This window comes from Danio rerio, chromosome 13 (genome assembly GCF_052040795.2).
Source record: "Danio rerio strain M-AB ecotype USA chromosome 13, GRCz13ab, whole genome shotgun sequence".
In the NCBI taxonomy this organism is placed as follows: Eukaryota; Metazoa; Chordata; class Actinopteri; order Cypriniformes; family Danionidae; genus Danio; species Danio rerio.
Window position 1 is genome coordinate 13,342,048 of NC_141033.1, and position 24,236 is coordinate 13,366,283.

At 35.0% G+C, this 24,236-nt stretch overlaps 1 protein-coding gene and 1 long non-coding RNA gene across 25 annotated transcripts in view; both read right to left on the reverse strand.

Moving 5' to 3' along the window:
- Positions 1-24,236, reverse strand: part of LOC147834145 (uncharacterized) — a 762,525-nt gene that overhangs the window by 123,066 nt on the left and 615,223 nt on the right. The window lies entirely within an intron of this gene.
- The window catches only part of fgfr3 (fibroblast growth factor receptor 3), an 81,331-nt gene that overhangs the window by 11,357 nt on the left and 45,738 nt on the right, over positions 1-24,236 (reverse strand). For 5 of the 24 annotated variants that reach the window (XM_087278471.1, XM_087278468.1, XM_087278463.1 and 2 more), the window contains exons 6-15: positions 20,551-20,674; positions 20,265-20,455; positions 14,460-14,604; positions 10,444-10,619; positions 5,280-5,428; positions 5,069-5,190; positions 3,779-3,889; positions 3,462-3,652; positions 3,181-3,303; positions 445-515 (exon numbers count right to left, since the gene is read on the reverse strand). In XM_087278471.1, coding sequence (XP_087134597.1) covers positions 445-515; positions 3,181-3,303; positions 3,462-3,652; positions 3,779-3,889; positions 5,069-5,190; positions 5,280-5,428; positions 10,444-10,619; positions 14,460-14,604; positions 20,265-20,455; positions 20,551-20,674 — 1,403 coding nt within the window. Of the gene's footprint in view, positions 1-444; positions 516-3,180; positions 3,304-3,461; positions 3,653-3,778; positions 3,890-5,068; positions 5,191-5,279; positions 5,429-10,433; positions 10,620-14,459; positions 15,367-20,264; positions 20,456-20,550; positions 20,675-24,236 lie in introns of all 24 variants that reach the window. The other 19 variants (XR_015505406.1, XR_015505405.1, XR_015505403.1 and 16 more) reach the window with 6 other exon arrangements.

The following is a 24,236-nucleotide window of genomic DNA, read 5'->3' on the forward strand; positions in this document are numbered from 1 at the left end:
GTTTCAACATCAAAAGACAACAGAGCAGAGATCAACATCCCACAATGCAATTCACAACCGTAAAATAAACGGAAAACGAAAAATACAGAAACTGTTCATTAACAGATATGTTTTACAGTGTCTAGTACGGTATATATCTTTTCTATTACCAATTCACAAACATTTATTATTGTTAATTACAGAAAACATACATATGCTTTTCCTTGTGTTATCTACCAGTTGTCAGCCATTAAACTCAATAGATTTAATTCCCATTATATTTCATCCTTCATGTCTCCAAGCCCAGGAAACACTGGCACCCTCTTTTGAATGGCTTTGATGCTATCGTTGCAGAGTTATGATGTTCCCTAGCATTCCTTTACCGCTTGATGAACTTTGATGAACAGATGGCATGAAGTGATGGATGGAAACAAACAAGAGGTATGCACGGTAATGTAAACTCACACATCGCTCTGGTGCGTGTAGACGCGATCGAACAGTGCTTCTGGTGCCATCCATTTGACGGGCAGACGACCCTGAAAGGACACAGATCAGTCAGAACAACAGCGGTGCTGACCCAGCAAGACATACAGACGCCCAGCGGACATCAACAGGCCTGCAGCTTAATCTCCTACTGTCCAATCTAATACAAATACACTCCAGCAGCCCCATCGGTCCTACTCCCCAATGCACTCTAATCTCCAACTGTCCCATCCAATATCCAAATACTTCACCGACCGCACCCCACATCTAAAACCTGCCGTCACAACACTGAACATCTTCATTCAATGCATGCCCTTGTGAAGGAAGCTAGTTTGATCTTGCTATAAGCTATTATAAATAAGCAGTCATTGCATTTATTAGAAGATAACGTACATCCTGATGTCGTCGTGCAGCCACAATGATTTAGACTACATCTAATGTTGTTAAATTGATGTGCATTACATTACTTCAGTGTTGTGGGTTACCATGACTGTGTTTAGTAGTTGTGGGATGAAACTTTGCATTTTCTATATTCTATTGTGTACTTTCAATGCAAAAACTCCTTATTTAGTGAAGAGTTACAAGCTTATTTTTACCCAAAAATAAGGTATTGATTTTGTTTTAAGAACACAATAATATGTAAGATCAGATTGTGTAAGATTAATATGATTGTTTTAAATATATATATATATATATATATATATATATATATATATATATATATATATATATATATATATATATATATATATATATATATTTATTTATATATTTATATATATATATATATAATTCTCCTGTTGAGTAACTCTAGTTTTAAGACTTTTTCACACACACACGAAGCAAACTGTTGAAAAATTATTACTTATTTTTTAGGGCACCTATGATTAAAATCAGATTTTGTAAGCTGTTTGGACAGAACTGTGTTTAGTGTGGGTATAGTGTGTCAACAGTCATAATAGAGTGATCTCTATAGCTGTTTCTCAATATGCGTTCTTCAGCGTTCTTGTGTCCCCGTGTAACATCATCTTCAACTGCAAAGTTCAGTTCCAAAACTCAAAGCCGCAAGAACAAAGGAAGCGTCAAAGTTCCCAGATGTGATCTTGATATTGAGGATGCAGACTTGAGTGCAAAACTCGCTTAAGAAGTCATAGAATTCATTGCGGCTCAATAAAGTAGCAGCATTTTATATACATAGATTTATTATTAAAGTTCAAAGATAAAACTTAATTGTTTCACTAAATGAAACGGTGAATGTTAAAATGACCCTGAAAATCTTTATAAAGGCATTAACACATTAAGGGTGTTTATTTACTGAAATCCGTATTAAAATTTGTTATATTTGTATTGTGCAAAGTGTATTTGTAAGGTCTTTATGTATAGTATTTATAGTATTTATTGTGAAAAAGAAAAAAAAAACTATAAATCATTGTATTAATGTTGTAATGTTTAAATAATTTTCCATTAAAAACTCGTGAATTTCATATGACCATCAGGAAGAACGTAGCCTCTCATTTCTTGCATTCTCTGTTGTCACGGTTTCCCGAGTTCGTTCTTCCGAGGTAACTTGGCAAGACCGGTCTCCACAAGAACATGAGTACGTTCTTTGCGTTCTTGGAAATGAGAAGCAGCCTATGGCTCTGACAGGCACATGGGAACAGTGGGCGGGGAGAACTAGCAAATTTGCATTAAAGGCACAGGCAACAGCTCAAATTTCCCAGATTCAGAAAGGTATAATAAATAATCTGATAGGGATTTTGAGCTGAAACTTTTACAGAAACATTCTGGAGACACGAAAGACATAAAAAATCTTAAAAAGCCGGTACAATATTTCTTATTTCAAGAAATCTTACCAGGAATAATCATCTTACTGCACTGACAGATACTTTAAAATGTTTCTAGTCTGTATCTGTATCTGAGTCTTCTTAAATCATTCATTCATTTCTTGTATTCAGTGTTGTCAGCTTGTGGGAAAGCTGCTTGTGATGAACTTTGATTAATCATGTGACTTTCTCATCACAATCTATTTTTAGTGGTTGTCAGTGAGTATAAAATGAATATGAGTACTTTATTAAATGGTATATTTAACTGATCAAAGATATAGAAAAGTAAACACTCTTCTACTCACCCTTCACTTATTTTAAACATCTTTCGTTAAACACAAAAGAAGATATCTTGAAGAATGTTGGAGACATTTACATCTATAGCATGTTTTCCCTATTTAGAATATCACTGGCTACCTGTTTCCAGATTATTCAAAATATCTTCTTTTGAGTTCAGTCGAACATAAAACCTAAACTGCTGCTACTATTTATTTAACAAACTTAATCAAATGTATGATTTGTCACTGATCTTGAAATTTGTTATGTGAGTGTGACGAGAGTTCAGTATTCTCCATTCAAGAAAACTTGGCCTTAGATGATCAAAATGAAAGTAATAATAGTTTTAGTTAGTCGACTCTGAATACTGTTTCCTACAATGCATGGTGTGCCAGGTAAACAGTCATGTGTTTAAATCCATGCCAATACTCACACACTCTACCAATTCCAAACCTCATTCAGCTGCTCACAAACGCATCTTTAAATTTTCCTGAACACTGATTTAACAACAGTCATCTTAACATTTAAAATACAATGCATAACCATATCTGCTGTGCTCCAAAACACAATGCCACCCAAGAGCTCTCTCCTTCGAGATTGATAATCAGTGTCGACTTACGTTGGTGGTCTTCTTGTAGTAGTCAATGTTGTGCACATCTCTGGCAAGGCCGAAGTCTGCAATCTTCATCACGTTGTCCTCGGTAACCAGAACATTCCGGGCTGCGAGGTCCCTATGGATACACTGGCAACACAAACAAAGAGAGGGCCATCTTTTAAGTCTGATAAATACACACTTGGAAAATAATACCTGTCAGTATTATAAACTTTATAAACATGGCGCGTATCTTAAATGACTTCGGTTCAAACTAGTTTACAAACTAAGATAAGCAGACACATTACCTTCTTTGAGGCCAGGTACTCCATACCCCTGGCGACCTGATAGGCGCAGGACACCAGGTCTTTAAATGTTAGCGTTTCGTTTGGGATCTTACAGGTGTCGAATGAGTAGTCCATCCCAGGTGGCCTTCTGGCTCGTAAGTATTCCCTAAGATTCCCTTTAGAGGCGTATTCTACCAGCACGTACAGAGGACCTGAGTGAACACAGTCAGAACACATTCAGTTAGAAAAATCAAAGGCTAATTTCAAAGCTGAATTTGTATTGTGTGTGTGTGTGTGTGTGTGTGTGTGTGTGTGTGTGTGTGTGTTTGTGTGCTGACCGTCTTGAGTACATGCTCCCAGCAAGTTAATGATGTTCTTATGTTTCCCAATCATCTTCATCATCTCCATTTCAGACACAAGGTCTGACAGGTCTTTATCTGTGCCGTCATCTAGGAATTTAAAATGTGAGTTAAAATAACAGTTTCTTTTTTTAAACAATGGTTAAAATGTTATTTATTACTGAGAGGGCAAAGCTTGATGTTCTGCAGTCATTATTTCTGTCTTTTGTCAGTTTATATTATTATTATTATTATTATTATTATTATTATTATTATTTTTGTGGCACTTACAGAAGACAACACAAAGACAGCTAGTGTTAGAAGATCAAAGCAATCTATACATTTATTTTAATTACATATGTTAATAATCACAGTGCTTCCCACAGGTTTGAAATATGCTTGCGGTGGTAGCCAGATTGAAACACACCTTTTACCCACAGCACATAACAAACAAAACAGAATTTGATTTTTAACACTGTTTTTATTATTATCTTTTTTAAACCTTTTTTTTCAATGAGTTAAAGTAAAAAAAAAAGACTGTTGAAATAAATTTTTAAAATCCACGATTTCTCTTTTATGCTATTCAGGAGCCATGTGCACCCACTGAGAGTTGAAATCGGCTTCTCTCTATCTTTCATTCAAGTTCAGGTTGCTTTATTGGCATGGCATTTTGTACAGTATTGCCGAAGCATGTTAGAGGTATAAAATATGTATTATATTGACATCATCAAATTAATAAAATATTCAGCAAATGAGAAATAAATGACAGAAAAAAAGGGAATAAAAACAGATAATATCTCTAAAGATTTTAATAATTACAACAATAACATGTGCAGGTTATTTAAATAAGACGAATGAGTTGATTACCTATTTCAAATAGTATACAAATATTCTGCAGCCAATTTAGATGTATTTTCGTCGTATTTAGTAAAGTTTGTCAGAGTCGTTTAGATTTAAGAATTAATTATTTAATGTCTCTCTTGCTATCTTGATATTTAAAAAAGAAAAAGTTACTTCAGTGAGTAAAACTGTTTCTTTTAAATCGATTAGGTGACTTTACTCAATAAAGTGAGTAAACCTGTTGCTCTAAAATTATTACGTGAACTATGCGCATAATTACGATTTATTATTAATTGTTAATTATTGCATAATATAATATTATTATTAAAAATAAGTTTATATTAAGTTTAAATAAGCTATTACAAAGAATGTATACTCTTTTAAAAGTAACTAATCAATTTTCAAAAATAAAAAACACACAAAAATGATGGCATTTGAATATACACTCACCTTTGAGCATCTTGACAGCAACAGTTAGAGGTTTGTTGGGTTTTTCTTTGTCAATCCCAATGGCTTCAGCCATCACCACCTGCCCAAAGCAGCCCTCTCCCAACGGTTTCCCCAACGTTAACCTGTAACCAAATCATCATTTAAACTCAACAAATAAACAAACAATTAGCTTCATTAAAATCATCTGATGAGTGCTTTAGCTTCAACTCACTTTGTTCGAGTAAACTCCCACTTGGGGTCAGAGGGCAGTTCAAGTTCAGACACGTTAGGCAACATCGGCCCATCGCTGGATGACAGGCGGGCGATCCTGACCAGCGGGGTGTTTGAATTCATGGAAGAGTTGGATTCCAAGGACACCTGCTTGGGTAAAGAATAAAAACAGCATGTTATTGTCCCTGCAAGACAGCGAGACAGCGAGTGCAAGAGCCAGAAAAAGAGAGAGAGGGAATCAAGATGTCTATTTTAAGAATATCATCAACTCTGAAGTGTTGTGTTGCAGACATAAACACGGTCTCTGTTCTCGGGAGAAGTGCTCCTGAGAGACAAAGGTTTGTAGCTGTCAGATCTACCTGTAATGGACCACAGAAGATTGTGTGTGAAGAAACATTTTCCCTGATGCCGCACATGCACACACACACATCTTTTTTTCCCTTAGATTTAACCCATTAATTCTACATAAATAAATATATATTTTTTGACAGTAACTAGACAGGAAGCGAAGTTGGAATGAGAGAGGAAAGGTCTACAAGATTTGAACTCAGAATGTTTGATGTAACATTTTTATTCCTCCTCATATTCTTTTAACCAAAAAAAATATTTATCAGCATGTGGGATGGAACAGCCAATCCCTCAGATGAGATCCACCAACTGGATCTCATAAGTAAACATAACTATTTTATATATTGTCAGAAAAGTGGCTGATTCGTTTAAATTTATATTTATGATATTTTAAAAGAAGACATGCCACCAATCCCCACCGCTAAACCCAACCATCATTAGAGCATCTCATGTACTAAATGTACAAATTAATGTCCAATTCATAAAAATTACCCACTAAATCAAAAAGTTACGAATTGCCATGCTGGATTGGATCTATCAACAGCAAAACAAAAAAAGTGATCCAACCCAATCTCATGGATATTCATACCTTTTTGATTTAGTGGCCAAATCAGTGGCCACTAATGTTTCTGAAGCATCTGAGAAGCAACTTCACTAGGATAAATGTCACAATAGATAAAGTTTTCATTTCATTCCATCTTTAAGCATTCAAAACTTTGTTAAAGGTGTAGTTCAGGGGTGACACGGTGGCTCAGTGGTTAGCACTGCCGCCTCACAGCAAGAACACTGCTGGTTCGAGTCCTGGCTGAGTCAGTTGGCATGTTTTCCCTGTGTTTGAGTGGATTTCCTCTGGGTGCTCCCGTTTAACCCACAGTCCAAAGAATAAACTAAATTGGCTGTAGTATATGTGTGTGGATTTGAGAGTGTATGGGTGTTCCCCAGTACTGGGTTGCATCTGGAAGGGCATCCACTGTGTAAAACATATGCTGGATACGTTGGCGGCTCTTACCGCTGTGGCGATCCCTTATAAATAAGTGACTAAGGCGAAGGAAAATTAATGAATAAATGAATAAATGGGATAGTTCAATTAAGAATGACAATTTACTTACTATTCACATTTTGAGTGGTTTCAAACGATTATGAGTTTCTTTATTCCGCTAAACATGAAATAAGATATTTTGCAGAAAGCTGCAGAAGCTAAGACTTCCATACAGGGTTCATTCACATTTTTACTACTAAAATTCAATGACTTTTCCATGACTTTCAAGTACATTTTCATGAACTATTGTTTTACGCAACGTCTATGTATACGTGGTAAATAAAAAGAAAAATAATGCAGCTTCATATCATAACACATGCTTCAATCTATTTAGTTTTTTAATTAATCTTTATATCTATGTAATATGTATTTAGATAATGCTCTCACAGCGCTAATAATGTGAGAGCATGTGTTTGTTTGCATGTGAAGTGAAGACAACTAACCCATATTTAAGTATACGGATATTTTTTAAACTAATTTCCATGACTTTTCCAAAACTTTGTGGGCTTTTCAGGTCTTACAAAACTTTTTCAGGCCTGGAAAGTGCCATGTCAAAATTCCATAACTTTTCCAGGTTTTTCATGACCGTAAACAAATAGTATGGAAATTAATGGTTTCAGCATTTTTCAAAATATCTTCATTTATTTTCAACAGAATAAAATCATCCAGATTCGAAACACATAAAAGGTAGGTGAATGTTGACAGAATCTTCATTTTTGTGAACGATGTATTTAAAAGCAATGACATTGTTATAACTAAATCATTGCATGTTGAATTTAAGCTGTCCTATATTTTTGATCATTGAATCTTTGGATGTTCTTGGCTGTCTAACTCTTTTTCTAATCTTAAATATTTAGGTCTAACTTTAGATATTGACATTCCAAAAGCATGCCAAGAACGTTGTTAAAGTTGTTAAATTTAATCTGGCCAATTTCAGGCATATACAACCTTACTGGACTAATGAAGCAGCAAAACTTTTCATGCACTCCATGATTTTGTCTTATATTATATGTTGTCTTACTAGTTGGTCACACATCAGTAAAACAGTTGAATCACTATAAACAGACACTTAAAGTATCTGATCAGAAGACGTTTAGGTATCATCTTTGTAATATTATACAATAACATTATTTATTGAGCTTTGATAATATAAATGATGGATGCTTGTATGATTTAAAAAAAATGTAAACAGATATGCTCCAACTCCATTGTGTGAGTTTGTGATACACAAGAATAATAATAGTCAAGCAACACAATCTATTACTAGAGGAGACTGTGCTGTAGACGTACAACCTTTTCACGGTCAGTGTTCTCAGTTAGAGCCAGTCATTTCTGGAACACACTTCCTATTGATTTAAGGGCTATTACACATTATTTAACATTTAAATACAAGTTAAAGAAATGGGAAAAAGCAAATCAAGTTTCATGTGTAATCATGTGTAATTTTTCTCTCTCGATTTTTATGAAATTCTTATTATATGTTTTATCCCTTTTCTGTATGTAACTTTACTATTATTGTATGTGTAATAATGTATTTTCTTTATTTTAGGTTGCCTTTATTTTAAATTTGGAAGGGGGGCAACAGATAAAAATTAGCCCTTGTGGGTAACTCTTAACAGTTTTACTGTTGATTGATGAGGATTGTCCCTGTTAAATAAATAAATTTCAATTTTTTCGCCAAAATCAGCACACTTAAATCTTATTTTTAGTTCTTTCCAAGCACTGCTATTTCTTTCAGGAAATGCAAATCCATCTAGATTTTGATGACGCACTGAGAAAATATGTCAGCTGCAGGAAGATCAAACTGTCTGACAATGATATCTCAATATTTTCTAAAATCAGAACTACAGAAGTAGCTCACAATACACCTACACACTTTCTATTTGAAGAAAAGAGATAAAAAAACAAAACCGCAACATGATTATGTAGCTTGCGCTGATTCCAGTGTGACATTGTCAGACTTTGATTGCTGGAAATAACTTGAGGGGAAAAAGAAGAAGAGATGGAGAGAGGGAGCAACAGAGATTAGAGAGACAGTGCGTGTCAGTTGCAGCTGCCATGATTTAAAATGTTTAAAACAACTGAGAGAGAGAGCAAGTTTCACCAGGAGAGAAACATGATCAGTCACCAGGAGAGCATGGATATTCCTCTGCCACATGACATACACAGAGAACGTCTTTATACACCTAGCAGCCCAAGTGGCTCCAAACATTTTCTTTTTTCTGTTCAACACAAAAGAAGATATTTTAAAGAATGTCAGAAACTGTGAGACACGGACTCCATAGTATGAAAAAAGCAAGTCAATATGGAAGTCAATATCTACCAGTTTCCTGTATGCTTTAAAATATCTTCTTTTGTATTCAATAGAAGAAAGAAAATTAACAAGTGTGGATCAAGAGAGTAAATGATGACAGCATTTTCTTAGAATTTGTAAACTGTCCCTTTAAACATTGCAAAAAGGCATTTTTGTTTAATTTCTAGTCCAAGTATCCAAATGTTTTTTAATCAAAAAGCATTTTCTAGACAAGCAAAAATATTGTCATTATTATTATTGTCAACATGTTATTTCTGAAAACAGAACAATATTTCTTGCTCGTCTAAAAAATGCTTCTTGATTGAACAATTTTCAGATATTTACCAGTTTCCAACATTGTTCAAAATATATTATTTTGTGTTCAATAGAAGTAAGAAATCTAACAAGTGTGAATCATGAGAGTAAGGGATGATAGCATTTTCATTGAACTGGTGAACTGTCACACTGCAAACTATTTTTTTCTTACAGGAGTGTTTGTCTTGTTTCTTGTTCAAATATCTAAACATTCTTAAATCAAAAAGCATTTTCTTTAAAAGCAAAAAATATTGTCATTATCATTATTGTCAATAATTTTTAAATTATTTCTTACAACAAGACAGCATTTTTTGCTTCTTGATTTAAGAATTTGTACATACTACGACTTGAAACAAGACAAAAAATTTCAATAAAAAAGCTTTTTAAGCAGTTTTTGGCAGCTTTTTTTTAAATAGGCTTATTTTTATTATCTGGAGTTTAACAGTTAAATTTTTCCATTTTGGAATCCACTAATCTAATCTAAGACATTAGCTTAGCTTAGATCAGCTTAGCTTAGCTTAGCATAAATCATTGAATTGCATTATACCATTAGTATCTAGCTTAGACCTGGAGATGGCTGAATGGATTTGAAAATGATACAACTCTAATGTTTAACTCTAGGTGATTTGTAAAATGAGCCTATTTTCAAAAAAACAAACAAACAAACAAACAAACAAACAAACAAACAAACAAACAAACAAACAAATAAATAAATAAATTGATCATTAAATAAATAGATCAATAAATAAATAGATAAATAAGTAAATACACAAATAAAAATATAGAAATAAATAAACAGATGAATAAATAAATAGATAAATAAATATATAGATAAAGAGATAAATAAATAAATAAATAAATAGATAAATAAATAAATAAATAAATACACACACAAATAGATAATAAATAAATAAATAAAGAGATAGACAAATAAATAAATAGATAGATAAATAAATAAATACATAGAGAAAAATAAATAAATTAATGGACAAATAAATAAATAGATAGATAAAAATAAAATAAATAAATAAATAAATAAATAAATAAATAAATAAATAAATAAATAAATAAATAAATAAATAAATAAATAAATGTGTAGTAGTTTAGAGAGGAGATAAAGATAGAGTAGAGGAAATAGGTTGATCAAATCTTGTATCTACTTTCTGTTACCTGTCTCTTGAGGGGGAATTTGGACAGTTTTTGAACAGGTGGTGCCGGGAGAGTCTTCTGCGTGTTTATCCACATTCGGCAGAGAATAATGATGACCATGGTGAGAATGAAGAGCACGCAGCTTGTCACATAGATGAGGATGTCTGCATAATCATCCTCTCTCTCCATCTCCACCGCTGACACAGAGCACAAAAGCACAGATCAGACTTCTAGTAATGACAACATGAGACATATGCACCAAACATTTTGCACAATAAACTAAAATGCCACCTTCTGTGCTACATAGCAGATGCAAAATAAATGAAAACTCAATTCAGAATTCGGGTTACTTCCAGTGAGTGGGATTCCTGGGATCGTTCACACCAAAATTTAAATGTCCTCTCAATTTACCCACACTGATGGGGTTTCAAACCAATCAAGTTTATGTATCAAGTTGAACGCTAAAGAAGATATTTTGAAGAAAAGTGAAAACCCGTAACCACTGACTTCTATAGCAGGAAAAACAATCACAAGGCAAGTCAATGGTTCCAGGTTGGAAGCTTGTCCTCAAAAAAATCTTCAAAATCAACAAAATCAAACAGGTTTGGAACATTTAAACTATTACCTAAACTATTCCATTTAAGTACGTAACCACTGGACCCCCTAAAATATATTGACTACTTCCGTAGGCAGTAAAAAAAAAACATTTGACTGGTTTGTAATCAAAGTAAATATCCTTTTCATTTAATGTGTTTTAATAGCTAAAAAAAAATACTTTCCACCTATTTCTTGTTTCAAAATGTATTTATAAACAAGGTATTCATGCCTCACTGTATTGTACCAAAACAAACTAATTACAAACTCACTGGTCAAATACAATCCACATCCTTTTGATTTGCTTGCTGGGATGCTGTGTAACATGGGTTTGTTCATTTAATAATACTTATGCACTACATTGCAAGTGAGCAATGTTAATATTGATAGAATAGATTCGCAATTTTTAAGAATCGACATTGAATTAACCATGTTATTAATAAAGCTTATTAAAACACCAAATCCAAAACAAACTGGCCACTAATTACAATCTCGAGACTTTAATTTAAGAGTAACTTTACAAACAAATCTTACTAATGGTTAGATTAAAAATGTAAATTCCGCCAACATTTAATCAATGGCTACAAGTTAACAGCATTCTTCAAAATATTTTCTTTAGTGTTCAACAGAAAAAACACAATTGAGGGTGAGTAAAATGTAATTTTTTGTAGGTGAAATATCCTTTAAGTCAATCATTATTTATTTTTCTCGATTAAAGGTCTGCAGTTAATTTACAGCCACCTTTAAAACTAATTAGCATGCTATTGCACCCCCATGCAGGTACAAACATCCTATAATGTCCCTCTCTCCGGGAGGCTTATTTGGCACTTGTGCGATGAGCTCCACAGATTGAGTTCAGTGGCTCTACACGAGACCAGCGATTTTAATTACAGCAGCAGAACGGAGAGCAGGATAACAGGATGAGCGCAGGGGATGTAAGAATTAATGAATCGGGCCTCCCAGATACTGGGACTCTGTGCCATCAGTAAATACTCCAGCAAACACGACAAGCACTTCCATCACGAGCGCATGAGTTATCAAGTGGAAACAGTCGATGAGGAAAACCCATCATCTATTTTTTCGCGCTTAAATCTAAAAACAATTAAAAACTACTAGGGTGTTTTTCTAAGGATTTTAGTTGAGTGCCATATTTAATTTGATGTGACTAAAAAGAAACAGACGTCTAGTCAAATACTGACATGTTCCGATACTCTTTTTTTTCCCCTTTCCAATTCCAATTTCTGGGCTCAGGTTACAGAGTACTGATACCTGATTGTATATCTGTATATACAACTAGCATTTTATGAGTTCATAGAATTGCTTCATTTTATTGTAAGCTTCAGACTTGTACCTTCATAAAACATGAATAAATACAAAAGGCCCTAACATACACCTGGCACAATAAGGCACAAGACGTGTTTGGCACGATTTGTTGCTATTTTCAGACCAGCACAACCCTAATTTTCATATTTTGTACTCCGTTATTTAAATAGCAAATCTATTTGAACCAATTTGTGGACTCATGGGCGTGCTGCTCTAAAAAGGAGGTGTGTTGAGGCGCATTGTTGGTGTGTTTTTCGGAGCTGAAATAGACATTGACCATAAACCAACTAAAAGCTGATCTAAAGTCCAGCACAGAGCACGTTAGTTATGTGCCTAAGTAGGTCCAAACGCTCACACATTGCTTGATATACATATAGGATGTTCAGCAGGGAATCGGTTTGTTCATGACAATTCGCATTAGTATAATATTATTATTAGTTGTAGTGTTATTTGTTATATGCATATTTAAATTTGTTCTAATAAAAAGAAGATTAGATTTATCCACCAAGATTAGATTTGTTTTGGCGACGTATGCATCACTATATTGGTTATAAGAATAAGACGTGTGTTTGGATATAATAATATTTTTTTGTAACATACTATTATCTACATTACTATTCGCTATTATTGTTCATTTATGTGTTTGCTGGAAATTAGGACTGAATTTAGAAATTGTTTTTTAAACAAATCTGTGTGCTTAAAAAACAATATGTTTCCTTATCCACGAAAGTAAAGGAGTAAAGAGTTCAAAGCAAAGTAAATAGAAAGTAAAGAGGTGGAATGGAGGAGGCTCGTTCTTTATCCTCGCACAGTTTGATACTTTTTTCTTGCTAGTGTAGCGTTCAGTTATTCCACTAATAAAGTACGCCATGTAAATAGCAAATGCGCCAAAAAACACAACTGACTCTTATGGGAGATGAGACTCTGATTGGTTTAAGGTACGTTATGCTTAAAACAGACCTATAACTAGACCATGCACCGTGGCGCAAACCGTATTTTTCCATCCTTAAAATAGCAGAAGTGTATTTGAGCACGCCTTAATGCTTCTGCGCCCTAGACTTTGCGCATAGATCTTTAAAACAGAGTCCATACAGTAAACTAAAGTATTTTTATTATTTAATATTTATTTAACAAATAGTAATATAATTCACTGTTCTTCACTGTAAAAAGTACAATGCAGCTACAAATCAGATACTGTAAAGTGAAATGTGTATTTTTATTTCACACTATAAAACAAACAAATCTAAAATTATAAAAAACTATATATAAATAAGATAAGATAATCTCTCTAAAACAAAGTCCATAAACAATTTTGTTGACTGGTCATCCAAAACAATAATAAATTAGTTGCTCTTTAATCTTAATTGCTCATTGGCTGTCTATTGAAAACTTTGTTTCAATGGGGTTACCATACGTTATGATTCTGGAACGGTACATCCTAATGTTTACTAGTCTTCAATTTACTATTTAACTTATGCCAAAGTTGCATCATTGCATAATATTATTGCATACGGGACACCATGGGTCACCATTTTACTGGTTAGAAACTTTTGTCTTGTTCCTAGTACAAATATGTAAAAATTCTTAAATCAAAAAGCTGTCTCGTTTTCAGAAATAATATGTATTATGACACATATAACACAGTTATACATATAATACAGATAATCTGTTAATGGATTTTTTTTAAACATGCAAAAATACTCTGCCAATGGGATCAATAAAATATCAAAATTTTTTGCAGTGTTGTTTTATTCTGAAATACTGCCAACACTGGATGGTATATTTTGATTTCTTTTTTCACTGCTTTAAACTGTGGCAACACAGCTTCCTGTGCTGGTTTTCTGTGCAGCAAAGGAGAATGGATTTATAGTTTGCAGTGTTAAGCAAAGCTATTATGGTATAATTAACAGTATAATTATAGTGCATCAATTACTCTCCGATACCGATCCCAGGATTTTTTGTGGTATTAGTAGCATTTTTGATAGTAGTATCAGAATTGGAACAACCCAAGTCATATAACATTAAAAACATTTCAAAAGCATAAGATGCAAAGACAACTTGGAAAACATGAAGTACTGAAACTTAGAGGAAAAAGAAAACCCCGGAAAGTGAGCCTATACCTGGTAAGACTGTAAGCCAAGCAGAGTGATGGTTATAGCCAATCGAGTTCCCTGCCAGACAAGTGTATTGCCCCGCATCCTCGAAAGACACATTGGTCAGGTAGAGAATCTCCAGCTCTTTATCCGTAGTATTTATCCCAGCAGTCTGGAAAAAGCAGAGAGAGAAAAAGGAAAGACGGAAAAGCTTAAACCAGAACCCTTGAGAAAAAGCACAGCACCCATCACCAGGAGAAAGATCTGAACAAGAGAAGATCAGTCAACCCATCACCAGTAACCCAGAAATACCACCATCCTGCTCATAAGGAGATGACCTAGAATGCAAAGTGAAACTCTAGTGGGAAATTGAACGCCCCGTCAGCAAAAGCAGGTCACATTAGTTCTCATCCAGAGCGCCGGTTTAAAGAATATCACCAGATTTAAGTTTAATTTACCATCTTGCTAGAAAATAAAACCGAAACCTATTTATGTATTAGCATGTGTCTCAACACTCAAGAGAGCAAGTAAGTGAGAAAATCAATGAGAGAGTGTGTGTGTGTCTCAGGTGCTATTAAACACACCCCTGCTGCATTGATTGGTAAGAAGAGCAAGAAGAAGCGATCACTTAAATGAAACAGACTGGCCGCAAACAACAAGCCCTTGAATGAAGTCACCTTATTTATTGTGCGAGAAGAGCAGTGAGAGACAGAGGGAGTTCAGGGAAGCTTGACTCTATGCCACCAAAGGTCTTGATTGACAGCAGCTGTTTTTAGGAAGGATATTTACCTGGCTGGGACACTGTGAGCCAGAATGAATTCTCTGACATGCCTAAAAAGTTGTGGGCTCTGCACCAGTACTGGCCTGCATCTTTTTCTGACACATTATACACAGTCAGCGTATCTTGGGCCTCTTTTACATTACTGACAAAACTCTGCAGAAACACATACACACACTTAATCAGAGGCGAGCACGTTCACACATGAACACACACACACACACACACACACACACACACACACACACACTTAATGATTTAAAGCACTCCCACACAACTTGCTCTTCCACTTTTTTTAAGATACTGATATACTTGGGGCCAAATTTACAGAACAGTTGCGTCAATCTGTTATTTCAGTGCCAAAATCTTGTATCGTAGGCCCTGTTTGAAGGATTTAGGATGTTTTTTGTTGATCTGATCACAAGTGGCTGATGCTAAATACTAATTTAAATGGGATCTGAGAAATTTGACCTAGGGCTGTGCGATTAATCGAAATTAAATCGCAATTTGAAATGTTGCGATTAGTTAATCGCAAAAGGTTGCAATATAAAATATATACAGTTAAAGTCAGAATTATTAGCCCCCACTGAATTATTAACCCCCTGTTTATTTTTTTCCACCAAATTTCTGTTTAATAAAGGGAAGATTTTTTTTCATACATTTCTAAACATAATAGTTTTAATAACTTGTTTTTTAATAACTGATTTATTCTTTGCCATGATGACAGTACATAATATTTTACTAGATATTTTTTAAGACACTTCTATTAAGCTTAAAGTGACATGTAAAGGCTTAACTAGGTTAGCTGGACATGCTGTGAAAATTTCTTAGCTCTGTTAAACATAATTTGGGAAATATTAAAAAAAAAAAAAATTCAAAGGGGGGCTAATAATTCTGACTTCAACTGTCTGTGTATATGTAAACAAGAATAACAAATAACATCTGAGGTGAAGTGCTTCAAAACCAGTCTACTATGCTTCAGAAAATGAAACAAGCTAAACTTTCTGCGAGGCATCGCAAACATGGTATTGCTTGTAGTGAACTGCCACATTACACGAGAAGAAACGATTGAATCTTGTGTCACAAAGTCCATTTGTCATTTACGACTCCCCACAACACCCTACGTCCAGAAAATTGTGCCAAAACCGTGTGATCTGACCGGGGCTTTATAACTCGCCAACTGAGTGAGCACACTTTTGTTCTGCCCAACCAGAATTGCGCAACTGATATACACCCACAATACAAAAAAGAAAACAAAACAAGTTGGATTAGTAGACAAATTAATATCAAAGAAAAACAGTATTTGTAATATGGGAATATTTTGGTTTTTAAGTCAAAAACGCCAAACAAAAACAGGTAATTTTTATGAGCTGTTGCAGAACTGTTGCCACGGCTTACAGATTATTGAGCTGAATCCTGAATTAAAATAAAATTAGTTTGAAGCTTGAATGAAATCGTAAATGAAATCGCAATCACAATATCTGTCGCATTTTGACCTTTTCCAAATGTCCAAATGCTTTTGTATTATAGACATGCATGTTGTTGAATGCATTCAAATAGCCCATAAAGGGCTGTTAAACACCTTCAGATAATTTTTTAACGTCTTGAAGCTTGAAATAAAACATAAATCAAATTGCAATATCTGTCAAAAAAATCACAATTAGATATTTTCCCCAAACCGCACAGCCCTATTTTGACCACTTCAAAATGTTGTCAAAAACACAGTCATCAGTCAGATTCAAACCAGGCTCATTTTGAAAGCGTAGTCCCGTGGACGTTTCTGCAGACCGCAATATACGTTCCTAGAGGTATGCCTCTACGTTTTTGTTTTCGTGAGAGGCCGATGTGTGTGCTTTTTCGCATCTTCTCTCTCGCGAGTGCTGTTCGTATCTACGAATCCAACCAATTTTACCGATTTACCCGCCCGCCCGCTTACTTCCCTAAACCCAACCAATGGTTTACAAAAGCCGTCCAGAAAAAGAAAAGCCCTCGTCTTATTTTCGGATTTTACATTTTTTTACATTTTCACCCCAATGTTCACTCGCTCATTTTATTTTTTGGATTCTGATTTTTTCTTACCAGCTTTCTCGAACCGCTCTTCCCCGGACTCGAACGCATTTGTTGTCAACTCTTCTCTGCACCTCAAGTCCGCCGACGTACACAACGAGCTAACTGGACAAACTGTTTGCGGCAGGAAAGCCCTCCACATGGAGGTTATACCGCCCCGGTAGCGTTCTACTGCCATATGTACCTACGGCAATGTAATTTGCTGTCTTCAGAAACGTCTTCAGGACTACGTTTTCAGAATGAGACTGTGTTGGTCAGATTGGTTTTATAGTATAGACATGCATGTTGTTGAATGCATTCAAATAGACCATAAAGGCCTGTTAACCACCTTCAGAATATTGTTTAACGTCTTAAAGCCACTTCCAAATGTTGTCGAAAACACATTTATCAGTCATATTGCTTTTGTAGTATAGACATGCATGTTGTTAAATGCATTCAAATATTTATTATTCATTATTCTTAAGGATTTAATCTTTGCTAACTGATATGGTATACTTGATTCGAAGATAAAAAAGGCTTAGTTTTATTTCCAATAACTGAGTTTTGGAGTTATTGGAGCAGAAATCATGTTGCAGCCCTCTGTATTTTTATGTTGTCCACATTTGCATGCATATATTGCTTATAGATTGAGACTGATTCATATCTAAGTGCCATTTTATAGCGCTTCGTTTTAATCGAAAATTCCCATAATAAGAGTGTTAGAAATATTGCAAGCAGGATTCAAACTCATTTGCCCAGCATTGGTGCCATGACTCAACCTGCCAATTGCTAGGCGTTCGCTATAATTAAATCCTCAAAAATTGTCTTCACCCCACACATATGCGTTTCTGTATTTCTTTCTGATGCTTCATTTGCTTCATTCTCTGTTTCCGATCTTTGCCTTGATCGCAGGCGCTGTGCCACACATGATCTGTCGCTCAGCACTCTCGGTCTGGGAGGGCTGGGGAAGGCTTTAGAGGGTGCGCAGATGAGACTGCGGGGAAGGGAAAAGCCGGCGCGCGGCTCCTAGTAAAATACTGTTTCAATTATGTGGGAGTCTAAAATAGCGCGGCGGTCTGGCCAGCCGACGCACTCCCCTCCTCTGCCTGCTGACTCGGCCCTTCCCTCGCTTCCCGCACTCATTTTTTCCATGGCTTTTTCAGGAGCCTCTTCCCTCGTTCCCTTCCTCCTTCTCCTCTGAAGAGTGAGTGGGGCAGCACAGCTAATGGCTGTCTCTGTGCGCGACGCCACCGCGGCGGTTAGCTTAGCCCAAAACAGATGTCTGCCTCCTCTCTCACTCCTCCAAGAGGAAAAAGAGAGCGAGGGACCCCTAATTCTCCAGTTGCAGGATCTACAGCGAGATGTGAACATGGGTGGGATTATTACTTTGAAGGAGGTTCTTCAAGAGTCACCCAAAGCTTATAAAGAATATGTGGTTTAATTTGATCTGCACATATTTTGAAGCACATATTTTAAACAAACTAAGCTTTCATAATAAAAGTTTGCCTGTATTTTTTTTCCATTAAATCATGTATATATTTTAAAGGGGTCATGAACTGAAATGTTAATTTGCTTGATCTTTTGACATATAAGAGATTATAAGAGAGTTGTATTATAAAAACATCTTCTTCGTTTAATGACTCAAAATGCTCTCGTTAGCCCAAAAACTGCAACTGCATATTATATAGAATTATAATTATAAAACTGCATATATTGAAGCCAATCTGTCAAAATAACAAGATGTATATGTGCAACTTTATTATGTAACAGTATGGTTAAACTCCACCTCCACAGAAGATCAACACCCACTTCTAGATTACTGCCTGTTTAGCTCCGCCCACTGATTCAAGCTGTAGTAGGTAAATAGCGAAAGAGGTCAAACAGAAACCAAACAATGTTCTATGAAGACAGCAAGATGCTGTGTAGTGCTATGTTGTGGAAAAACAGTGTTTTTCCATTTCCCTCCTCCTAAACTCAACCTTGGAAATAAATATATTAACTGTGTTTTTTATATTTATACTTTTTAACATGTCAGTACGACGACAGTAACTGTTTTTGTTTCATGTCCACTGTTGCTTTGTCTGTTATTACACCCTCTTCGAATATTTGACTCGTTTGCATCACTCGTTTGAATGGCCGTTATCAGTGGTTATCAGCTGATAGGTATGGGTGAGTAGGGGCCTTCTGCACCTACTAGTAGGCTCAGAAGGCTGTTATCGTCATCCACATGGTTAATCAACTATACTAATAGAGAAGACTCCAGATCTATATATGTTTTTACAGTACTGTGACGGCTGGGTTTAGGGTTGAGGTGGGGGTAGACGTTAAACAGTACAATTAATGGAAAATTTAATAGATAGTATAAATATTTCTCATTAACTGGCCACAGCCGTATGAGATCTATAGTTGATTAACCATGGGGGTGGATGATAGCAGCTTTCTAAGCCTACTAGTAGGTGCAGAAATCCCTACTGGCCCATATCTATCAGCTGATAACCACTGAAAACTCCCATTGTGTAATAACATTCGAAATGGCTGCTTATTACTGATCTATTGATATGTACTCAGTATTTTTGTGTTTTGACTTAAATCAAAGCCACATCTATCTATTAAGTATCTATGCTGTCAAACGTACATGCACTAGAGGACAAACAGCTATCCTTTTTAAAATTTGCAAGATACTCAATCATACAATGGACTTACTTATTTACCTCTGAGTCTATAATCTGCCGCACCTTCAGTGTGTTAAAATTAGATAATCAAAACAAATAGTTTATAACTTCTAAATAGATATATTTTTTATGAAAGTAAAATCTAAATAACACTATAAGTGACCCTCACAGAACAGTACAACCTTTACATTATAAGTGAGCCTCACAGCACAGTACAAAAAAGGCAGTTCATGACCCCTTAAAATCAGTATAAAACTCCTGAAACAAAATTTTAACAACAGTATTTGATAAGAAAACAGTTTCAAGTGTTTCATTCATGAATTCTTCCAACTGTACCTTAAGAACATTGACGTAGGGGGCGCCATTGGGCCCATATTGGCTTCCATTGACTTCAATGTGTTTCAGCCACTGGATGTGTGGCTGAGCATCACTGTACACCTTACAGTGGAACTCCACATCACTGCCCACCACTACCGTCTGATTGGCTGGCAGTCCTGCCTGTAAGATGGGCCGGTGAGGGGAGCGCTCTGATTGGATGAGAGACAAAGGGGGCATTTAGTCATAATGTTGAGTTTAAAATTAAAAGTTGTATACAGTATGTGTGTGTGTTGCGTGTTTATACCCAGCACATCGAGTTGATAAGTGTGCTTGATTGTCCCGTATTTGTTCTGCACCACACATGTGTAATTTCCCCGGTCGGATGGAACGGCACTCTCCATGACCAAGCTCCACTGCTGATCCCTCAGCTAGACAAAGAGGATGACAGAGACAGAGTTTTATTCATAAAGTAGGACATTACATAAGAGGTCCACTTGAATCTTTCCTAAGGTTTTTCTTTTGAGATAGAACAGGTGCTTAATTCTCTGTGTCTGTATAATGTTAGTGCATGAGTTAGATCCACTAGGCTGATACATCGGAAATGATTTGGAGTTCAAATACTAAACAGGATGCAGAATTGACATCAAAATTATTGTCATCAATTTTAGATTTTAGTATTAGATGTTTTGCTTTTTTTCACAATAACAATATATTGTAAATTTTATAACAATTATCTATAAAATAAAACAATTGAAAAATCTAAAAAAAAAAAATAAAAAAATAAAAAAATATATATATATGTAATAATATATATTATAAAAAATATAAATATATATTAAGGCTGCACAATATATCTATTTAGCATTGATATCGCAATGTGTACATCCACAATAGTCACATCACATGATCTGCAATATTGAGTTGGGATTATATAGTTCTTATATCAAGTTGTAAGTTTAAAAAAAGTTTAACCTTAATGGAGTAAAAATGTATCATTTGCACATGTTTTTAAGCGCTAATAGCTTTCAGACACAATAATTAAAAGAAAATTATTTTATAATTTTAAACTGTTTAAACAGTAAAGTCTTTACATTTCACTCTTATATTTGCATTTACCATTTCATGCATTATTTGTTCCCTTACAAATTCATGCAATGAACAAACCATCATGATACAAAAACTTGCCTAATTACCCTAACCTGCCTAGTTAAAATATCTAGTAAAATATTATTTACTGTCATCATAGCAAAGATAAAATAAAACATTTATTAAAACTATTATGTTTAGAAATGTGTTGAAAAGATGTTCTTGCAGCTAAACTGAAATCGGGGAAAAAATAAACAGAGGGGATAATAATTCAGGGATGCTAATAATTTTGACTTCAACTGTATATTGCAGAAATACAAAATACAGTAATGTCCGGATTTGTAAGAGTCCATTCTCTAAGTAAAAATCTTTCTTAAAGTACCTTTAAGTCATAAAATATTTATAATTATTCATGAATAAGGTATGAATAACTTTAGGCTTGACTATATATGTACATATATATACATTTTGTGATAATGTATGAGAATAACAAAATAACTCAAGGAAAATGAGAAACATTTTTTTATATTAAATTCTACTATTTTACAGAAGTCTATATAGTTATGAACAGTATACAGTACATAACTTGTAAACATAATTAAGTTGGCCTGAACTATTAATAAACGTTGTCTTGTTCATGATTTGTTTAAATGTTTTGAAAAACAGACATAAACAAACAGACAGACAAACATACAGTAGATAGCTAAATGAATAGATTCGATGAGTAGACAGATAGATAGACAGTCTACTTTCTAAAAACATTCAGATGGAGAACAACACAAGAATGAGTAAATAATCACAGGTTTGTTTTATTTACTTATTTTTGGCTTCATTTTGTAATTCCTCGAACACCAACAGACAGAATTGATTTCAATGTCTCTTTTTGTATAGAAAGTCCCTTCATCTCATACACATGTACTGTTTATATATGTATATATATATATATATATATATATATATATATATATATATATATATATATATATATATATATATATATATATATATATATATATATACACGCACAGAAGAACCCATTCATTCACTTATTATAATTATATATATATATATATCTCTCTCTCTCTCTCTCTCCCTCTCTCTCTCTCTCTCTCTCTCTGCCTCTTTTTAGTCCTCTTGCTCTCGGTCTCTCTCTCATTCCTTCTCCGAGCACTTCGAAAGTCTGAGTGGAAAGAAATGTAACTGTGTAAATATTATGGGCTGTGTTTTTGAACAGTTGCATGGTAACACTGCCTGAGCGGGCAACACGCACATAGACAAACACACATGCCTAAGAAAGTTGGCAGAGGCGCCTGTGCCCCCTGCACTCCTCCACCTCCTCCTCGTCTTCTGGATCTTCAGCTCCTCTCACTGGCTCACTCTCACTCACTGAAGCTTTACTGTCTGCTGATTGACACGCACCGCGGTATTAGAAATGTGGGTGTGTGCGTGTCTGCATGGGAGTACTTGACATTTAATGTGTCTACCGATACAGGTTAACACAAATGCAAATGCACAAGGGAAATTATATTGTTCTGTAACTTTTCTTTGAAAGTTTTTGATTAGCTTAAATAAAGAACAACAAAATTTTAGCTTTTAATGGCCTTGCAAGTTTGGTTAAATCATCAAGCTATATTCTGAAGAAGAAAAAAAACAAACAATAAACTTAGTTAATTTGACACAATAGCTGAAAAAAAAACTACAGCTTATCACAGAATATGAGTTTTATTTTACTATGCAAATATACAAAGCTTCAAAAGAAATAAAGCACAGCGACTGCATAATACACTATTACCATTTCATTGTTTCGTTTCAATTATCAGCCATTCTCCTGTGCATTCTTCAATAGGCATGTTGCCTTTTATTATCACCAATGAAACAATAGAAATAATGAGCACAAAAGTACAACGGCACTAATGTATGCTTATAAAATCGACATCAAAAGAACATCGATATTATTTGACATTTAATTGTGTAAACTGAGTCAAACTCAAACACTGCAAAGACAGTGCAAACACACTGCCAAAGACAAGAAATACTGGGCTGGACTGCATAAGCTTGTGCTGATTGTCTGAGCCGGTTGCACTGAAATCCTAGCCTAGCCTTGTTAACTTCCCAAAAGTATTTAATGTCAGTTCCCCATGTGGAGCGAGAGTATGAGAGAGTTAATTTAAGGCCATATCTTACTTGACGATGACATTTTGTGAGTGTGTGTGTGTGTGTGTGTGTAAGACATTTATCTCAATGTGTCTGCAGTAAAGAAATGCTGCGAGGAATTCTCAGCTGTTCCTCAATCTACCCAAGCACTTTATCTAGAGGGAACGGGAGGAGAGAGTAAGTACATTTATCCCATCTTTCATCAAAAGATAAGAGGTAAAAAGTGTTGCCATGTCATGGTGTACCCCGTTGCAAAAAAGAAAAGGTCTGTTAATCAGTCCAAAATTCGTCCTGAAAAAATTCCTCCCGGCATTACACTGCTAAAGCCTCTTTAACTCTGATGTCACACTCAGAGGCTAGGAGTTAAGACTGGTGTGTTGCATATTGAATTGTGACAGAACTTTGGGAGTCTAGAGGTGCTAGGAAGACCAGGTCTCTCTTGAGTATGTGTTTGTATGTGCATGTCCAGGATTTATGGTTGTGCCAAAATGGTGCAGGCTCGTTCCGACAGCAGAACTGTTTAATTTGACCCACAGAGACAGGAAGCAAAAACAACTGACCCCAGGGCTAGTCATTAAAACGACAAAATGGTTTCTCTCTCTCCCTCCCAGTGGAAAGTGGTAGTCTTGCCGGAAAGCCATCAATATTGTACAGCCGGCCCATAATCTCACAAGCCATCATGTGAGAGACTGTTCTAGAGCCTCGGAGAGTGAACTACAGGGGGACATCAATCAGTCTCTGTTGATAAAG